This window comes from Ovis aries, chromosome 1 (assembly GCF_016772045.2).
Source record: "Ovis aries strain OAR_USU_Benz2616 breed Rambouillet chromosome 1, ARS-UI_Ramb_v3.0, whole genome shotgun sequence".
NCBI classification, from domain to species: Eukaryota; Metazoa; Chordata; class Mammalia; order Artiodactyla; family Bovidae; genus Ovis; species Ovis aries.
In genome coordinates, this window is record NC_056054.1 from 17,950,384 (window position 1) to 17,964,363 (window position 13,980).

The 13,980-nt window shown below is 49.1% G+C and overlaps 2 protein-coding genes across 22 annotated transcripts; one reads left to right on the top strand and one right to left on the bottom strand.

Annotated features, from left to right (window-relative positions):
• Window positions 1–248: 248 nt before the first annotated feature.
• On the bottom strand, window positions 249–4,231 carry C1H1orf210 (chromosome 1 C1orf210 homolog). 17 transcript variants are annotated; one of them, XM_042246823.1, is made up of 5 exons: window positions 4,001–4,231; window positions 2,640–2,716; window positions 1,811–1,985; window positions 1,359–1,472; window positions 249–1,219 (listed from the first exon to the last, which is right to left on the bottom strand). In XM_042246823.1, the coding sequence occupies exons 4-5, from the start codon at window positions 1,375–1,377 to the stop codon at window positions 903–905; spliced, it is 336 nt and encodes a 111-aa protein (XP_042102757.1). In that variant the 5' UTR covers window positions 1,378–1,472; window positions 1,811–1,985; window positions 2,640–2,716; window positions 4,001–4,231; the 3' UTR covers window positions 249–902. The 17 variants fall into 17 exon arrangements, with proteins under 17 accessions (XP_042102757.1, XP_042102773.1, XP_042102771.1 ...); XM_042246839.1 differs by lacking the exon at window positions 1,811–1,985 and adding an exon at window positions 2,442–2,472; XM_042246837.1 differs by lacking the exon at window positions 1,811–1,985 and adding an exon at window positions 2,442–2,537.
• On the top strand, window positions 4,018–10,171 carry LOC101109657 (hypoxanthine-guanine phosphoribosyltransferase-like). Of its 5 annotated transcripts, none has more exons than XR_009596620.1 (2): window positions 4,018–7,625; window positions 9,031–10,171. XR_009596620.1 is itself a non-coding variant. In XM_042246781.2 (2 exons), exon 2 carries the CDS (start codon window positions 9,251–9,253, stop codon window positions 9,905–9,907), a length of 657 nt encoding a protein of 218 aa, XP_042102715.1. In that variant the 5' UTR covers window positions 4,018–4,295; window positions 9,031–9,250; the 3' UTR covers window positions 9,908–10,171. The 5 variants fall into 5 exon arrangements, 4 of the variants coding, with proteins under 4 accessions (XP_042102715.1, XP_042102713.1, XP_042102724.1 ...); XM_042246781.2 differs by having other exon boundaries at window positions 4,018–4,295; XM_042246779.2 differs by having other exon boundaries at window positions 4,018–4,247.
• Window positions 10,172–13,980: the final 3,809 nt, after the last annotated feature.

Sequence of the window (13,980 nt, forward strand, 5' to 3'; positions counted from 1 at the left end):
ATCTGCTATGTACGAGACTCTGAGTACACAGAACGAGGTGCAGACTATGGCCTCAGAGAATACACAGTCTGGCCCAGTCAGGGTAAGTGCAAACTGTAACAAAGATGAAAATTAAACATGGTAAGAGATCACTAGAGAAACTCACAGGTGTTATGGGAGGTAGCAACTCTCAGGTGTCCAAAGGAGGGGATGTCTGAGCACTGTAATAGCTTTCAGTGACAAGGGACATTTTTATGCACAAGCATCAGTTCAGGAAAATAAAAATGAGAGACTTTATTTTTAATTAAAATGAAAACAGATGTATTAATATCTGTGAAAAACATAATAGAGCTATTTAGATTTCCATTTTATTGATAGGAAAAAAATCTCAGTAAGAAATTTGGCACATTGAATTTCCCCTGCTAAAATGCCATCATCAGGTCACATCTTAAATGCTGGCAGGTAGGCAGGCCACCTGGGGTCTACTGGCCGGTGATTTTCATCACTGTCAGAGAGGACTTGGGAGAAAAGAAAGGCATCGAGGCAAAAGAGGAGTGTGAGCAAAGGTCCAGGGAGAAACAGCACGGTAGGAGAGGGAGGAATAACAAAGAATTAGCTAAGCAGGAAGTAAAGAAGGAACAGTCAAGAAGGGTAACCAAAGGCCAACAGAGGCATGATTTCAAAGTCAGACCCTTGGTAAGCTTTATTCTGAGAACAGGAGGGAGCCATTGAGAGTCATTGAGTAAAAGAGGGTCATGATCACTTTTGTGACTAGAGTTGAGTAAGGGAGGATTACTCCACCCCTGGTCAGCCCTTAAGCCCTAACTACCAAGTCCCTGAGGCTTGTGGTTTCCATAAAATATCTGCTCTCCTTAAGCTGTCAAGCGTAGGGATGGGGGGTGGGGTAGTCCAAAGATGAAGACTCAGAGGGAGAAGTGGTCCCTGCTTGCCCCTGTCTCCGGCCCACCAAACCCAGGCTGAATGTAATTGTCCTCAATGAAGCCATCATCATCCTCATCTTCGCCCACCTCAGGGTGAGCTCCCTTCCCTGTTTCAGGCAGTGGGCGGTGCTGGTAGCTGGCACGGTATTTGCGGCAGAGATGGCATTTGGCAGCAAGCGCGATGAGGAGAGAGAGGACCACGGCCCCCAGGACGACCCCTACCAGCACAAACCATGCCCGGATCCCACTGCCCAGTTCAGGGGCAGATGCTGTGGGGACCTCGGAGGGCCCCGCGATGGCTGCAGAGAAAGGGACAGTGTTATGGCTGGGGCCCAGGATCGGCTCCCAGGGGAAACTGAGAGACATGAGTGCAAGGTCCTCCCCACAATCTAAGGAGAACCCAACCCCCTCCTCAGTCTCCCTCCCACTGTCACTCACTTTGGTTTGCCTCACTCATGGCGGGGCCAGAAGACACTGGTGAGCCTCAGCCTCTGCCAGAAGAGCCCTGGTTCTAAGGAGACCCCTGACGCCAGGCAGCCCTGGGACAGAGTCCTGGAATATACACACGCAGATGGGGGTCAGGGACGGCTCCCTAGGCCCCTAGGGCTTCGTGCAGATCCTTCAAGGCTTTGCAATTCAGCACACGGCCCTCAATTCCACCCCCCATGCTACACACACACACACACACACACACACACACACACACACACGTCCTGCCTTGCACTCTTGTTTCCCAGCCACTCCCTCCTCAGTTTTTCGACTCCCTCATCCCTCAAGGCCAAATCAGACCATACCTGCCTGTGAGGTTGTCCCAGGACCCCCCTCATCACCCTCTTCACTCCCCTGCCCATTCGGCCACCAGTCAGGCACTCATTCCAGGCCACACTCACAGCCACAGGAGGGCACTGCGCAGACTCTGGAGACTGGACAACTGGCCGTAACTAGCTATCCACAGGAGCAAAACAGGCTGAGCCATGCACATGGGCTGTTTGTAAGGGAACACCAGGAAGTGGCTGGAAACACAGCTCAGTGGTGGAACTTACTGAGCACAACTTATGATTCACCCTGTAATGTGAGTATAAACATTATCCCCACTCTACAGGTGAGGACACTGCAGCCCAGAAAGGTGAACTAACTCAGCCAAAGTCCCAGGGCTTGAACCCAGGTCTCAGATGCCAGGGCCCAGAGCCCAGGCGGCTCCCCTGCTCTAAGCTGAGGGTGGGAGGTGGGGCAGAAGCAGTCTCACCTTCTAGAGGATGGACAACAGCAATTCCTTGAAGCTAATGGGCAAAGCGGAGACCACAACGGAGGATGGTGCCGGTCCCCATCCAGGATAGGAGGCTCCAGATACTGCCAGAACGGCCCTGGCCTCTGCTCTGGAGTCAGGAGCCCTGTGTCCCCACTCAGGCCTCTACCCTCAGCCCCTCAGGCACATTCCTTGTTCAGTCACCTCTGCCCCAGGGGGCGGGGAGTTGTTTTGGAGGAGTAGCCAAATGTAAATCAACTGGATCAGGAAATTACCTGGCTGAGACTCTCTAGGGCTGGGAAAGGTCTAGAGGAGAAAGAGCATCTGAAGTAAGGGACTATCTGGAGCAAGATCAGCTAGGCTCAGGATACCTGGAGAGAGAGCATCTGGGCCAAAGGAATGTCTGGGGTCGGTGGGGTGGGGGGGCAGCTAGGGGAGGAGTTAGGGGAAGAGCATCTGGGTTAGAGAAGTACCTGGAGGACGAGGAGCTGGGGCTGGAGGTATCTGAATCAGAAGAGGCCCTGGGAGGAGTGTCCAGGCAGAAAAGCACCTAGGAGAGAAGCACCTGGTTTAGGGAGCACTCGGCCATCGTCTTTAGTATCGATACCTTAACGACGCCTTCCTCCTCAACACCACCGCACTGCCACCGGGCCCCATGAGTTCTTCCTCTCAGTAGCCCTAGAATGCTGACACCCCTCCTCTGCCCCAGTTCGAGCCACCTTCATTTTGTTCCTCAACTCGCAATAACCTCCTAACTGAGATCTCTCCTTACCTCTCATCCACGTCAGTGATGGGCCTATGGACCAAATCTGACCCCATTACCCTCCACCTTAAAAGTCCTGCGCGAGCTCCCTAGGCCCCTAGGGCTTCGTGCAGATCCTTCAAGCACACGGCCCTCAATTCCCTCCCCATGCTACACACACACACACACATACACACACACACACACACACACACACACACGTCCTGCTTGCACTCTTGTTTCTCAGCCACTCCCTCCTCAGTTTTTCGAGTCCCTCATCCCTCAAGGCCAAATCAGACCATACCTGCCTGTGAGGTTGTACCGAGACCCGCCTCATCACCCCCTCACTGCCCTGCCCACTCGGCCACCAGTCAGAATTCACTGGCAGCTCCCTAGGCAGGGACTAGGCTGGCAAATGCGCTCCCTGCCGTAGGCAGAGAGAGCTCAGCAGTCAGCGGTTCACTGCATGTTTGTGAGATGAGTGGATATAGGGGGTGGAGTGGGGGAGTCATTAGAAAGGAGAAGTAAATCATTCACTCATCCATTCACCAGCAAAAGTCCACTGTGTGCCTATCTGGGCCCCATACTAAGCCTTGGGTTCTCAAAAAAAAATGTCTTGTTCAGTTGAAATGAGTTGTTCAAGAGGGAGGGAACATATGCACAAATATGGCTAATTCATGTTGATTATGGCAGAAACCAGCACAACACTGAAAAGGAATTAGCCTGCAATTAAACATTAAAAAAAAAAAACTGAAATGAGTTAAATTCAATCTGATGTTTCTAAGATTTTACTCCTATTCCTTTCCTTCCTGCCCTGTCCCCAGGGACACACACACACACACACACACACACACACACACACACACACACACACACACCCTCAGGCTATCACCCCACCCCTTCTGGTCACATTTCTTCCACCGACAAACACACACTCCTGCTCCCGGGAACCTTCAGGGATCTGTGACTTCCCCGTCCAGGCCCCCCAGTGCCTTCCCATTTGCTCCCCACCTGTAGGAACTGTGCCCAGTCCGCAGAGGAGCTTCCGGTTACCAGGCCAGGTGGGCGGGCCCGAGCTGTCGCATGACTCACCTGGGGACGCTGCGGGCAGGCGGGGCCTGAGGCGCGGGTGAGAGTGGAGGGCAACGCCGCCAACAGGGAGGACTAATTCTACATCTTCCCAAGCTTTTGGGGAGAACCTTCAGGCACAGGTCTCACCCCTACCCCCAGTGCTGAGCGGGTTGGGGGTTGGTGCAGCTGAGATCCAGAGACGGGACAGTCTTCAGCCGGCGGCGCTCAAGCTGGCGGCCCTGATAAACAAGTGAATTTCCGGTGACAGGTACAAAGTCCAGAGTTGAAGAGGGTGCTCTGCAGGCCTGTGAAGGCGGTGAGCCAGAACCAAAGGGGAGAGGGGTGGGCATTCTCCAGGCAAAGCCAGAGGGACCAAGCACAATCAAAACTGCCTGCAAAAGTAGATGTAAGCGTTTGTGCGTGCGTGTGTGTGTGTGTGTGTGCGCGCGTGTGTGTGTGGAGGCGGATGTGGAAGTCGATGGAGAGTGTGAGTTTAGAGGCCTTTTGGGAATGTGATGTGCCCTGGGGGTTTATCCTGTGTTTGCGTGTTTACCTGGGCAGAGGGTACAAGCCTCTATCTGAATCTCAAGGGTTCTGTGACCCCCACAAAGCTAGGCTCCCCAGGCTTAGTGTACCTCCTCGTCCTTTCAGACCCTCAGGGAGTCACCTTCCCAGTCTACCCTAGCAAGCCCCGCCCCTACCTTGACAGGCCCCGCCTCCACCAGGAAAGCCCCGCCTCCTCTATGCCCAGAGCTCCGTCTATCAGAGCATTTCCGTCATTATTTCATAATCATTTCTTCCTCTGCTCCCTCCCCAACTAGACTAGTTGGGGAGCTCTCCCAGGTTGGAACAAGTTTGACAGTCTCTAGGTTCCCAGCACCTGACACACGGCAGGCTCTCAGTAAATAACTAAGGGAGGAAGGGTTCCCTGAGCTAAGTGATGCGGGCATAGCAGTTCAAGGGACCCACAGGGCAGAGAGGGAGCAAGGGCTGTGGCCTGGGTTTGTGAATAGGGCACGATTAGAAATGCGGCTGGAAAGCGGATGGCCAGTTCGTGCAGGACGTTGAAGATCCTGGCACGGAGTCTGAAGTCCTACTGCCAGTGGCCCATTCCTCACTCTCCCACCCATACCTCATGTTCTCTGCTGCAGTCATGCCGAACTATTTTCCATTCCTGTAACTCACCATGTGTTCATCTCCCAGGCTTTGCATGTGCTGTTCCTGGGACCCCCTGCTTTCCTCCAGCCTTCATCCTCTCCCCCAAAATATCCACCTCCCACCTGGCTGACTGTTCCTCCCAGGCCTCCCATCATGTAGGTCCTAGGTGAGATCCTCTTGATCTAGATGTACCCTAGCCTAGGTTCCTCCTCCCCACTCTGTGCCCCTAGAGGACCCTGACCCTTCTCCCTCAGGGCCCTGACCACACAGTATTGTGATTTTCTCTTTACTTGGCAGAGTCCCCTGTGAGTCTATAAACTCTGAGGATAGGGTCTGTGTCTGTCTTGTTCCCCTTCAAATCCCTAATATCTAAAATGACAACAGTATGTACCCCTGAAATAAACAAATGAGAGGAAAGTGAACATTATCCTGGATGAGGCAGTGAAGATCCAAGGAGGGTTCAGAAGTTTTGGTTGATTTTGAAGCAGGGAAATTTCATAGGATTCAAAAGATATTCATTGAACACCTACCACATGCTGGATACTGCCCCAGCATATGGTACATATGGTTTTGATGTTGTTGTTTTCATTGAGGTATTCACATAGCATAACTTAGTTCACATAACAACAACAACAAACATCACTCTATTCATCCATTTCAGCACACAATTCAGCGGCTTTTAGTACATTCAGAATGTTGGGCAACCATCACTCAGTGTGGTTCTAAAACCTTTTCATCACACCAAGAGAATTCCCCCTGCTTGTTAAATAATCACACTTCGTTTCCCGATCCCTAGCTTCCAGCAACCTCTGATCTTCTCTGTCTCTATGGATCTGCCTCTCCTGGATATGTCCTACCAGTGCAATCATTAAAAGTGCCAGCTTTTTAATGAACTGCTTTATTTAATCCTCCTGACTGTACTATGAAACTGATGTTAATTACCCTCTTAACAGATGAATAAAATGAGGCCATAAGAAGGTAATTTCCATGAAGTCCCACAGAAGAAAACAAATAAGTCTGCCCATCCATCAGTCAGCCATTTATTCAATGAATATTTCCTAAATGCCCAGCACAGAGCCACAGCCAGCCCATAGGCAAGCACTGTAAAATAGCAGAAGGCAACCTGCTAAACGCCCCCACAGCATGGAGAGCAGAGAGCCGGCTGGATATCAGCACCTACCAGCCTCTCAGCCAGAAGCTTTGGTGCAGGGAACAACCTTTACAACCTTCCGTGGCAGCCCTGGCAGCCGTGTGGTCGGCTCTGTGCTAGCTACCGGGGAGGGTTCCTGCTGCCATACAGCGCTCATTCTGGTAGTGAAGATAGACAATACACAAGTAAGAACACGAATGTGATCATTTCAGATAATGGTTAGTGCTATGAAGAAAGTAAGATAGCTTCGAGTGATGGAGCTGTGGAAGGGGCTCCTATTTTATATTAGATGGTCAGAAAAGGGAGGTTGACTGAAGGGGAGGTGTTTGAGCTGAGATCTGTATAAGAGAGAGACAGCAGTCATGCCTATATCTGGGGGAAGAACATTCCAGAAAAAGGGAACAGCCAGAACGAAGCAAAAGCAGGACTAGCTTGTTCAAGAAACAGATAGAAGGCGGGCTAATGGAGTCCATTAAGTAAGGGGAGATGGGAGAAGCCGTGACGCTGCGCCAGGTCCTTCCCTCTGGGAGATGGGGAGCCGTTGATGATCAGAGTTTGAGGACCCAGGGACTGACTTTCTTCAGCTTCTATGTGAAGAATGGAGGAGAGGAGGCCAAGGCAGAGGTAGGTAGGCCAGTTAGAGAGCCGTGGCTATCACCCAGAAGAAGGGAATGTGGCATTGAGGTAGTTAGATAGAAATGGAGAAGAGTGCTAGATTCTGGATGTATTTTGAGGGTGAAGCCAACACAATTTGCTGATTGGATATGAGAGTTGAGAAAAAGAAAGGGAGCAAGGATAGCTCCAAACCGTTGACCTGAGCAACGGTTGTAGTTGTGGGGACACTCTGGAGGAGACAGATTTGGGAGGGCAATCTGGACCTCAGTTTTCAAGATGTGACTTGTGAGATGCCCATGATTCATCCAAGTAACATACTAAGTAGGCAGTAGATAAACTAGCCTAAAGGCAGCAGAAGGTAGGGGCTAGAAATATAAATTGGGGAACCAGCAAAAAGCAGACTTTTTTAAAAAAGCTGGTCATCTAGGTAAGACCCCTTAGAGATGTGCAGAGTGAAAAGAGGGCTGAGGGCTGAGCCCTGGAGCCCTCAGGGAGCAGAGGTGAAGGAGCAGAGAAGTAGGCAAAGGGACAGGGGAGTGGCCAGCATGGTGGGAGAGAGGTGTCCTGGAGGTCAGAGAAGAAAGTGTTTCAAAGGCAAGAAAGAGCTCGACCAGCTACAGCAAATGCTGAGAATAGGTCCACTGAGATGAATGTGAACTGAAAACTGACATTGAACTTGGCCGTGTGGAGGCACTGGTGACCTTGACAAGCACAGTTTCACTGGTAAGTCAGGGACAAATGCCCAGCTGGATCCATGCCTGGGCATGGGAACAGAGGACGTAGGGACAACTCCTTCAAGGAATTTTCTATAAAAGGAGCAGAGAAATGGGGCAGACAGGAGAGCAGGTGTGGAAGGATTTTTTCAAGACTTTTTTCACGGCTAGGAGCTTTTAGACCATGTGCGTATGCTGGTCAGAATAATCCAGGAGAGGGAGGAAAATGATGATGCAGAAGGAAGAGAGAAGAGACAGTCGGTGGGTGGGGGGACATCCATCTAGAATCAAGGGGTGTGGGACTTGAGTGGCAGGTAAAGGGCTGACCTTGGGCAGGAGCAAAGGAAGGCGGAGTGTCAGGTGAATGATGGGAGTCAGGAGGTTTTCTTCCCATGGCTTCTGCTTTTCCAGAGAAATAAGAAGCAGTGTCCTCAGCTGAGAGTTGGGAAGGGGTGCTGAGGTTTGAGGAGAGAAGACGTGAGTTTATCATCCTGGGGCTTTGGAGAGAGAACTACATGTGGCAGGCTTGCCAGGCAGCAGTGAGCAGCATGAACTTCTAGTGAGATCAGTAAGGATGGCTGAGTGTTTTGTTTTCTAGCCCCTCAAAAGTGCAGGTGGAAAGAAGATGGAGCCTGCAACTTAATCAGAGTTGGGAGATACACCAGGCAAGTCTGATAAAGGGGACTGAGCTGTAGACAAGGCCTGAGATGGGGCCAGGTAAAAAGGGAAGTGTGGACAGAGTTGAGGAGGTGGGAGGGACTCTGAAAAAGCGGCAGAATTGATAGATTTTAGCAGTGATTACTGGCTAGAGTAGTAAGGTGAAAAAATGGAAAGTAGCGGGCAGATGATAGCATATGGAAGTGGAAGTTACCGTTCTTGAGACCGACAACTCCTAGGACATGAACCATGGAGTGGTCCTGAGATAGGATCTACAGACTGATGGTGGTTTTACTATTGCCTACATATTAACTCCTAAAAAGTGAAAGTGACATCGCTCAGTCATGTCCGACTCTGTGACCCCATAGACTGTAGCCTACCAGGCTCCTCTGTCCATGGGATTTTCCAGGCAATAGTACTGGAGTGGATTGCCATTTCCTTCTCCAGGGGATCGTCCCAACCCAGTGCTTGAACCCGGGTCTCCCACATTGTAGACAGACGCTTTACCGTCTGAGCCACCAGGGAAGTCATTAACTCCTGAATCAGAGGTCAAATGATTATGTGCTACAGTTCAATGAGTAAATGGCAGAGGCATGATTGAACCTAGGTCTTTTGCCTCTAGGTCCAACACATTTCCAGATACATCCCAACCGCTCCTATGAGTAACCTTTATGATCAAGGTGTTCAATTTCTCATAGTCACTGGGAGTGACAGTCAGCAGCCACTGCTTTTCAAGGATTTTCTTATATTTTCCAAAGGTGACTCAAAGTGCTGCTGTTAGAAGAACCGGGAACGGATGCTGAGCAGGTGAAAGAACCTGGTGTCCTGGTACCCAGCCCACAACTACTTCCTCCTCCATCTCACCCAGCTCCTCTCTGTGGCAGACCCAGGACTCTTAGCCTGGGGATAGTTGCATCCCCTTTAAGAAACCGATGAAAGTCTAGATTGCTGTCAGCCCGCACACCAACCAGCTCCATCATGGCGACCTGCAGCTCCAGCATCGTGATTAATGATGATGAACCAGGTTATGACCTGGATTTATTTTGTATACCTAGTCATTATGCAGAGGATCTGGAAAAGGTGTTTATCCCTCATGGGCTAATTATGGACAGAACCGAACGGCTTGCTCGAGATGTGATGCAGGTGATGGGAGGCCATCACATCGTGGCGCTCTGTGTGCTGAAGGGGGGCTATAAGTTCTTTGCAGACCTACTGGATTACATCAAAGTACTGAACAGAAATAGTGACAGGTCCATTCCTATGACTGTAGATTTTATCAGAATGAAGAGCTACTGTAATGACCAGTCAACAGGCGACATAAAAGTGATTGGTGGGGATGATCTCTCAACTTTGACTGGAAAGAATGTCTTGATTGTTGAAGATATCATTGACACTGGTAAAACAATGCAAGCCTTGCTTTCCCTGGTCAGGCGGCATAATCCAAAGATGGTCAAGGTTGCCAGCTTGCTTGTGAAAAGGACCCCTCGAAGTGTTGGCTATAGGCCGGACTTTGTTGGGTTTGAAATTCCAGACAAGTTTGTTGTGGGATATGCCCTTGACTACAATGAACACTTCAGGGATTTGAATCATGTTTGTGTCATTAGTGAAACTGGAAAAGCAAAATACAAAGCCTAAGATGAGAGTTCAAGTTGAATTTGGAAACAGCTAGTGTCCCATTGATATCACCAGTAAAATTGTCAAATGTTCTAGTTCTGTGACCAGCTGCTTAGTAGAGTTTATTATTGCATGTATCGTCTAAGAATTTTATCTATTTCGTATTTTAGAACTATTAGTTACTGCATTCCTGAACTCTTTATTTGCACTAGGAGCCTGTAAACTATCATTTCCCTTTGGGTAACTTGTTGTTTGACTCATGAATAAAAAGTCTCTTAAACTGTACCACTATGGAATGAAAATATTGAAGTTGTATCTGTAAGAAACATTTAAAGAAAAGAATTTATTAGTTTTTGAATTGGTATTTTAACTTCTACATGTTTGGGAAAGAACAGAAGTGATAGAACATTGTTCATTGTACCACTGTGTGTTTAGAAAAGTAAGAAGCAGTCAGTTTCAGACCAGTGACAGCTCTGAGAGGTATCATTATGTCAGATAAACCATACATCCTGAAATTATTTTAGTAGTACTAACTGCATTTTCCCACTTGTTCAGATTCTTTCCAGTGAATCTTTGTCAACAGTTCCTTTTATTTTTTTTTCCAAATTTTAAACTTTTTCTTTTGCATTGGAGTATAGCCAGTTAATAACCAATAGTTCCTTTTAAATACAAATCAATAAGTTCCAAAAACCTACCACTTTTTGAATTCTTCAATATAAAAATCCTTAAACTAGAAGCTGTCTCTTTAACAAATAAAAGGATGATGAGGATGATGAAAGCAAGAAAATGCATAGGCACACCCAGTCACAAATATGCTCACAGGCCTGACAGGTAAGAAGTGCTCAATAGAAACTTGTCAAATGACCGAATGGTCAGAATTCGGGGAGCTCACTTGCTCTCTTGGGGTGAAGGGCTGGTATTAACATAGAGCGTGCAGGAACCTCTATTCTATTATAAACAGGTACCGCCTTTGACTAGGCAGAGGACCTCTTCTTCTTCGTAAGCCTCTGGAGGGTGACTGCCCATTTCCTGCTCCCAGTCACACCCAGCATCCCAGAGGGGGTGGAGGCCCCTCTCTTCACCCTTCCTCCTTCATTCAACCCCCATCTTCCCTGGAGGCTGGCCCCTCCCCATTCCTGCTCAGCCAGGGCTGACTTCCTGGACTTGCCCCAGCATTCAGAGCGTCCCTGAAGTGGTCCCAGCAGGGACTGAGCTCTCTGCTCCAGTCATCAGTGAAGTAAGGTCAAAGGATGTGTCCCCAGTGGTGCATCCCAGCAACACTCGGAGATCACAGCTTCTTGGCTTTCCCCACTTCCTCAAGGCGGACCAGCCTATCTGGGGCCATGGTGTTCTGCAAAGCCCAGAGCAAGAGCTTACTAAACCTCCTCTATCCCAACCACACCACCATGAAACTCCAGTGTAATTGCCTCAGATGGTTGCCACAGCTAACATCCAGGTTCACAGGACAGCTTCTTCCCGAGCCACCAGCTCCACCTTGCCAGGCTGGATTTATAATTAGACATCACAGGTGTCCAGAACACTGAGGCAGGAGTCTGGGGTCCCCTGTGATCAGCTGTCTCTCAAGTAACTGGATTGGGAAGAAGAAAACTCAGTAGACCTGCCAGAGGATGACCATTCCCTCTCCTGAGGGATGACACATCCAGGCAAGTGGCCAGAGGGGACAGGAGAGCTGGACAGAGTGACCCCACAGGCTGCGCCTCCCAGCCCCGCCTCTGTGGGCTCCTCGCAATAGGAATAGTCATCTCTTCCACATTCTCACTTTCTCCTGGGGGCTGGAAAGGAGGAGAGCTGGTCCTATCCGAGCCCCCGGGATTGTTGGGGCATCCCCAAGGAGAAATCCTCTGGTGGTCGACAGCACTCATGCCTGGGGAAAGGCAATGCTTCCCACGATGGCATGAAGCCCACTCCTGCCTACTGTTGCACTCACAGCAGAACAAGGGTCCCTTCCTCAGGGTGGGAGCAAGGATGGAGCACCAACATGTCTTCAGGGGGAAAGGGTTTAAAAGAGCAGGGGATGTCCCTGTGACATGGTGAATGAATGGGCTGTGTCGTCACTACTCCTTATTCTCAAATAACATTCGAAGTGAGATTGAACAGCCAGGAAGCTGTCCGAATGCTTCAGCCAGGCTGTGGATCCTGCAGGAAAGTGTGACTGTGGCCGGTGGTGGCAGCTTTCTCCCATGAAATGTGCTCTGTATTCTAAGTAGCCTTGCTGTTGTTTGAGGCCAAGGACAATGAGTCATTTGTGTCCCAAGCCAGTGGTTCTAGGATTTCAGAGTGGAGATGAAGTAAGGACCTGGTGTACCTTAAAGGCAAGATGCCCTGAAAATTCGTGCCTGCCCAGCTCTGCCGGTCACGCTTGCCTTTTAAAGGGCCCCTACTCAATCGTGACACAGCACAGAGGAGACAAATTATTTTTCTGGAGTAAAACCTCTAATGCTTTCTGAGTACATGCGTGTGTGAGTGCCAAGTCATTTCAATTGTGTCCAACCCTTTGTGACCCTATGGACTATAGCCTGCCAGGCTCCTCATTCCATGGGATTCTCCAGGCAAGAATACTGGAGTGGGTTGCCATGCCTTCCTCCAGAGGATCTTCCTGACTGAGGATAGAACCTGCATCTCTTGTGTCTCCTGCAGTGCAGTCAAGTTCTTCACCTCTAGCGCCACCTACGAGGCCCTTCTGAGTACATAAGGGTTGACTTTTAAGATCATTTTTAAGACTTTGGGGATGATGCATGCAGATGGTAGCCACCTCCCTGTAAATGCTGGCAGAGACTTACTTTTACCGTGCTTGCCATCTGGATGGGACCATTTAGCAGACCTGATCCAGAGTTAAGCTCTCTGGTTCTAGATCAAATTGTCTGGGGTCAGAGCTGAGCTCCACCACATGACACTCTTAGGAAGCCTCAGTTTCTTCACCTGTTAAATGGGGGTAATTATAATTAAACCTGATTCAAGAGGTAAGGGGAGAAGGCAATGGCACCCCACTCCAGTACTCTTGCCTGGAAAATCCCATGGACGGAGGATCCTGGTAGGCTGCAGTCCATGGGGTCACTGAGGGTCGGATACGACTGAGCGACTTCACTTTCACTTTTCACTTTCATGCATTGGAGAAGGAAATGGCAACCCACTCCAGTGTTCTCGCCTGGAGAATCCCAGGGACGGGGGAGCCTGGTGGGCTGCCATCTATGGGGTCGCACAGAGTCAGACACGACTGAAGCGACTTAGCAGCAGCAGCAGCATCAAGAGGTAAGGAGCTGATGGGGAGGTGTCAGTGTATTTTCCTGGCACTTGTAAATAATACAATAATCATTTGTCACTCTAATGGAGGCTTGTTGCTGTTCTACATAAGACCTCTGCTTGCAGTACTAGATAAATTTTGTTCTAACCAAGGTCAGATATGCTTTAAGAAGGTCCTGAGCTTTGAACTGTTTGAACCCTGTATGGGGTGTTGATTCCAGCTTCTGTTCTCCCAGGGTTCCTCAGGGCCAAATGGCCTTTGTCAAGCAGTTTGTATAAAAGGGGCTTCATTCAAGCCTGTTGGATTAACTGGGGCTTCCTTTAAATAAGGGCTTGTTTTCAGAAGGTTTCTTTTTCCCAACAAGGAAAAGAAGACAATGGATTCCAAGTAATCTACAGTCCTCAGCACAGCTTGTCACAAACACCTGGCACGTCTTTTCAGCCCAGAGTGCAAACACACACGCTCCCTTACTTGCTAACTTCAGGAACCTAGCCCCAGCCTGTCCTAAAAGCATTTGCTGACAAACTTCCGCTCACTAAAGTTATTTCCTGGAAGAATAGCAAAAACTGGTTTTGAATTAACAGTACGACTTTAGTTGCTGCAGAAGCTAAGTGAAATTACCATTGTTACCAATTATTTACCTAAAAAAAAAAAAACTTACAATAATTACTTTCTTTTTTTTCTTTACTGATTAGCATGAAGAATGATTTACTGGTAAGTCATTTTCAAGCAAAGACAGGACTTGGGAATTGGATTAATGTGTTACTTATTTCAAAAAAAGGAAATTTCATAATGTTGGTTGGGCACCAGTTTACTTGCTGCTTCAAAAAGC

Bases quoted from the DNA above. Each gene is read 5' to 3' on its own strand.
- LOC101109657 (XM_042246781.2), top strand. From the start codon at position 9,251: ATGGCGACCTGCAGCTCCAGCATCGTGATTAATGATGATGAACCAGGT.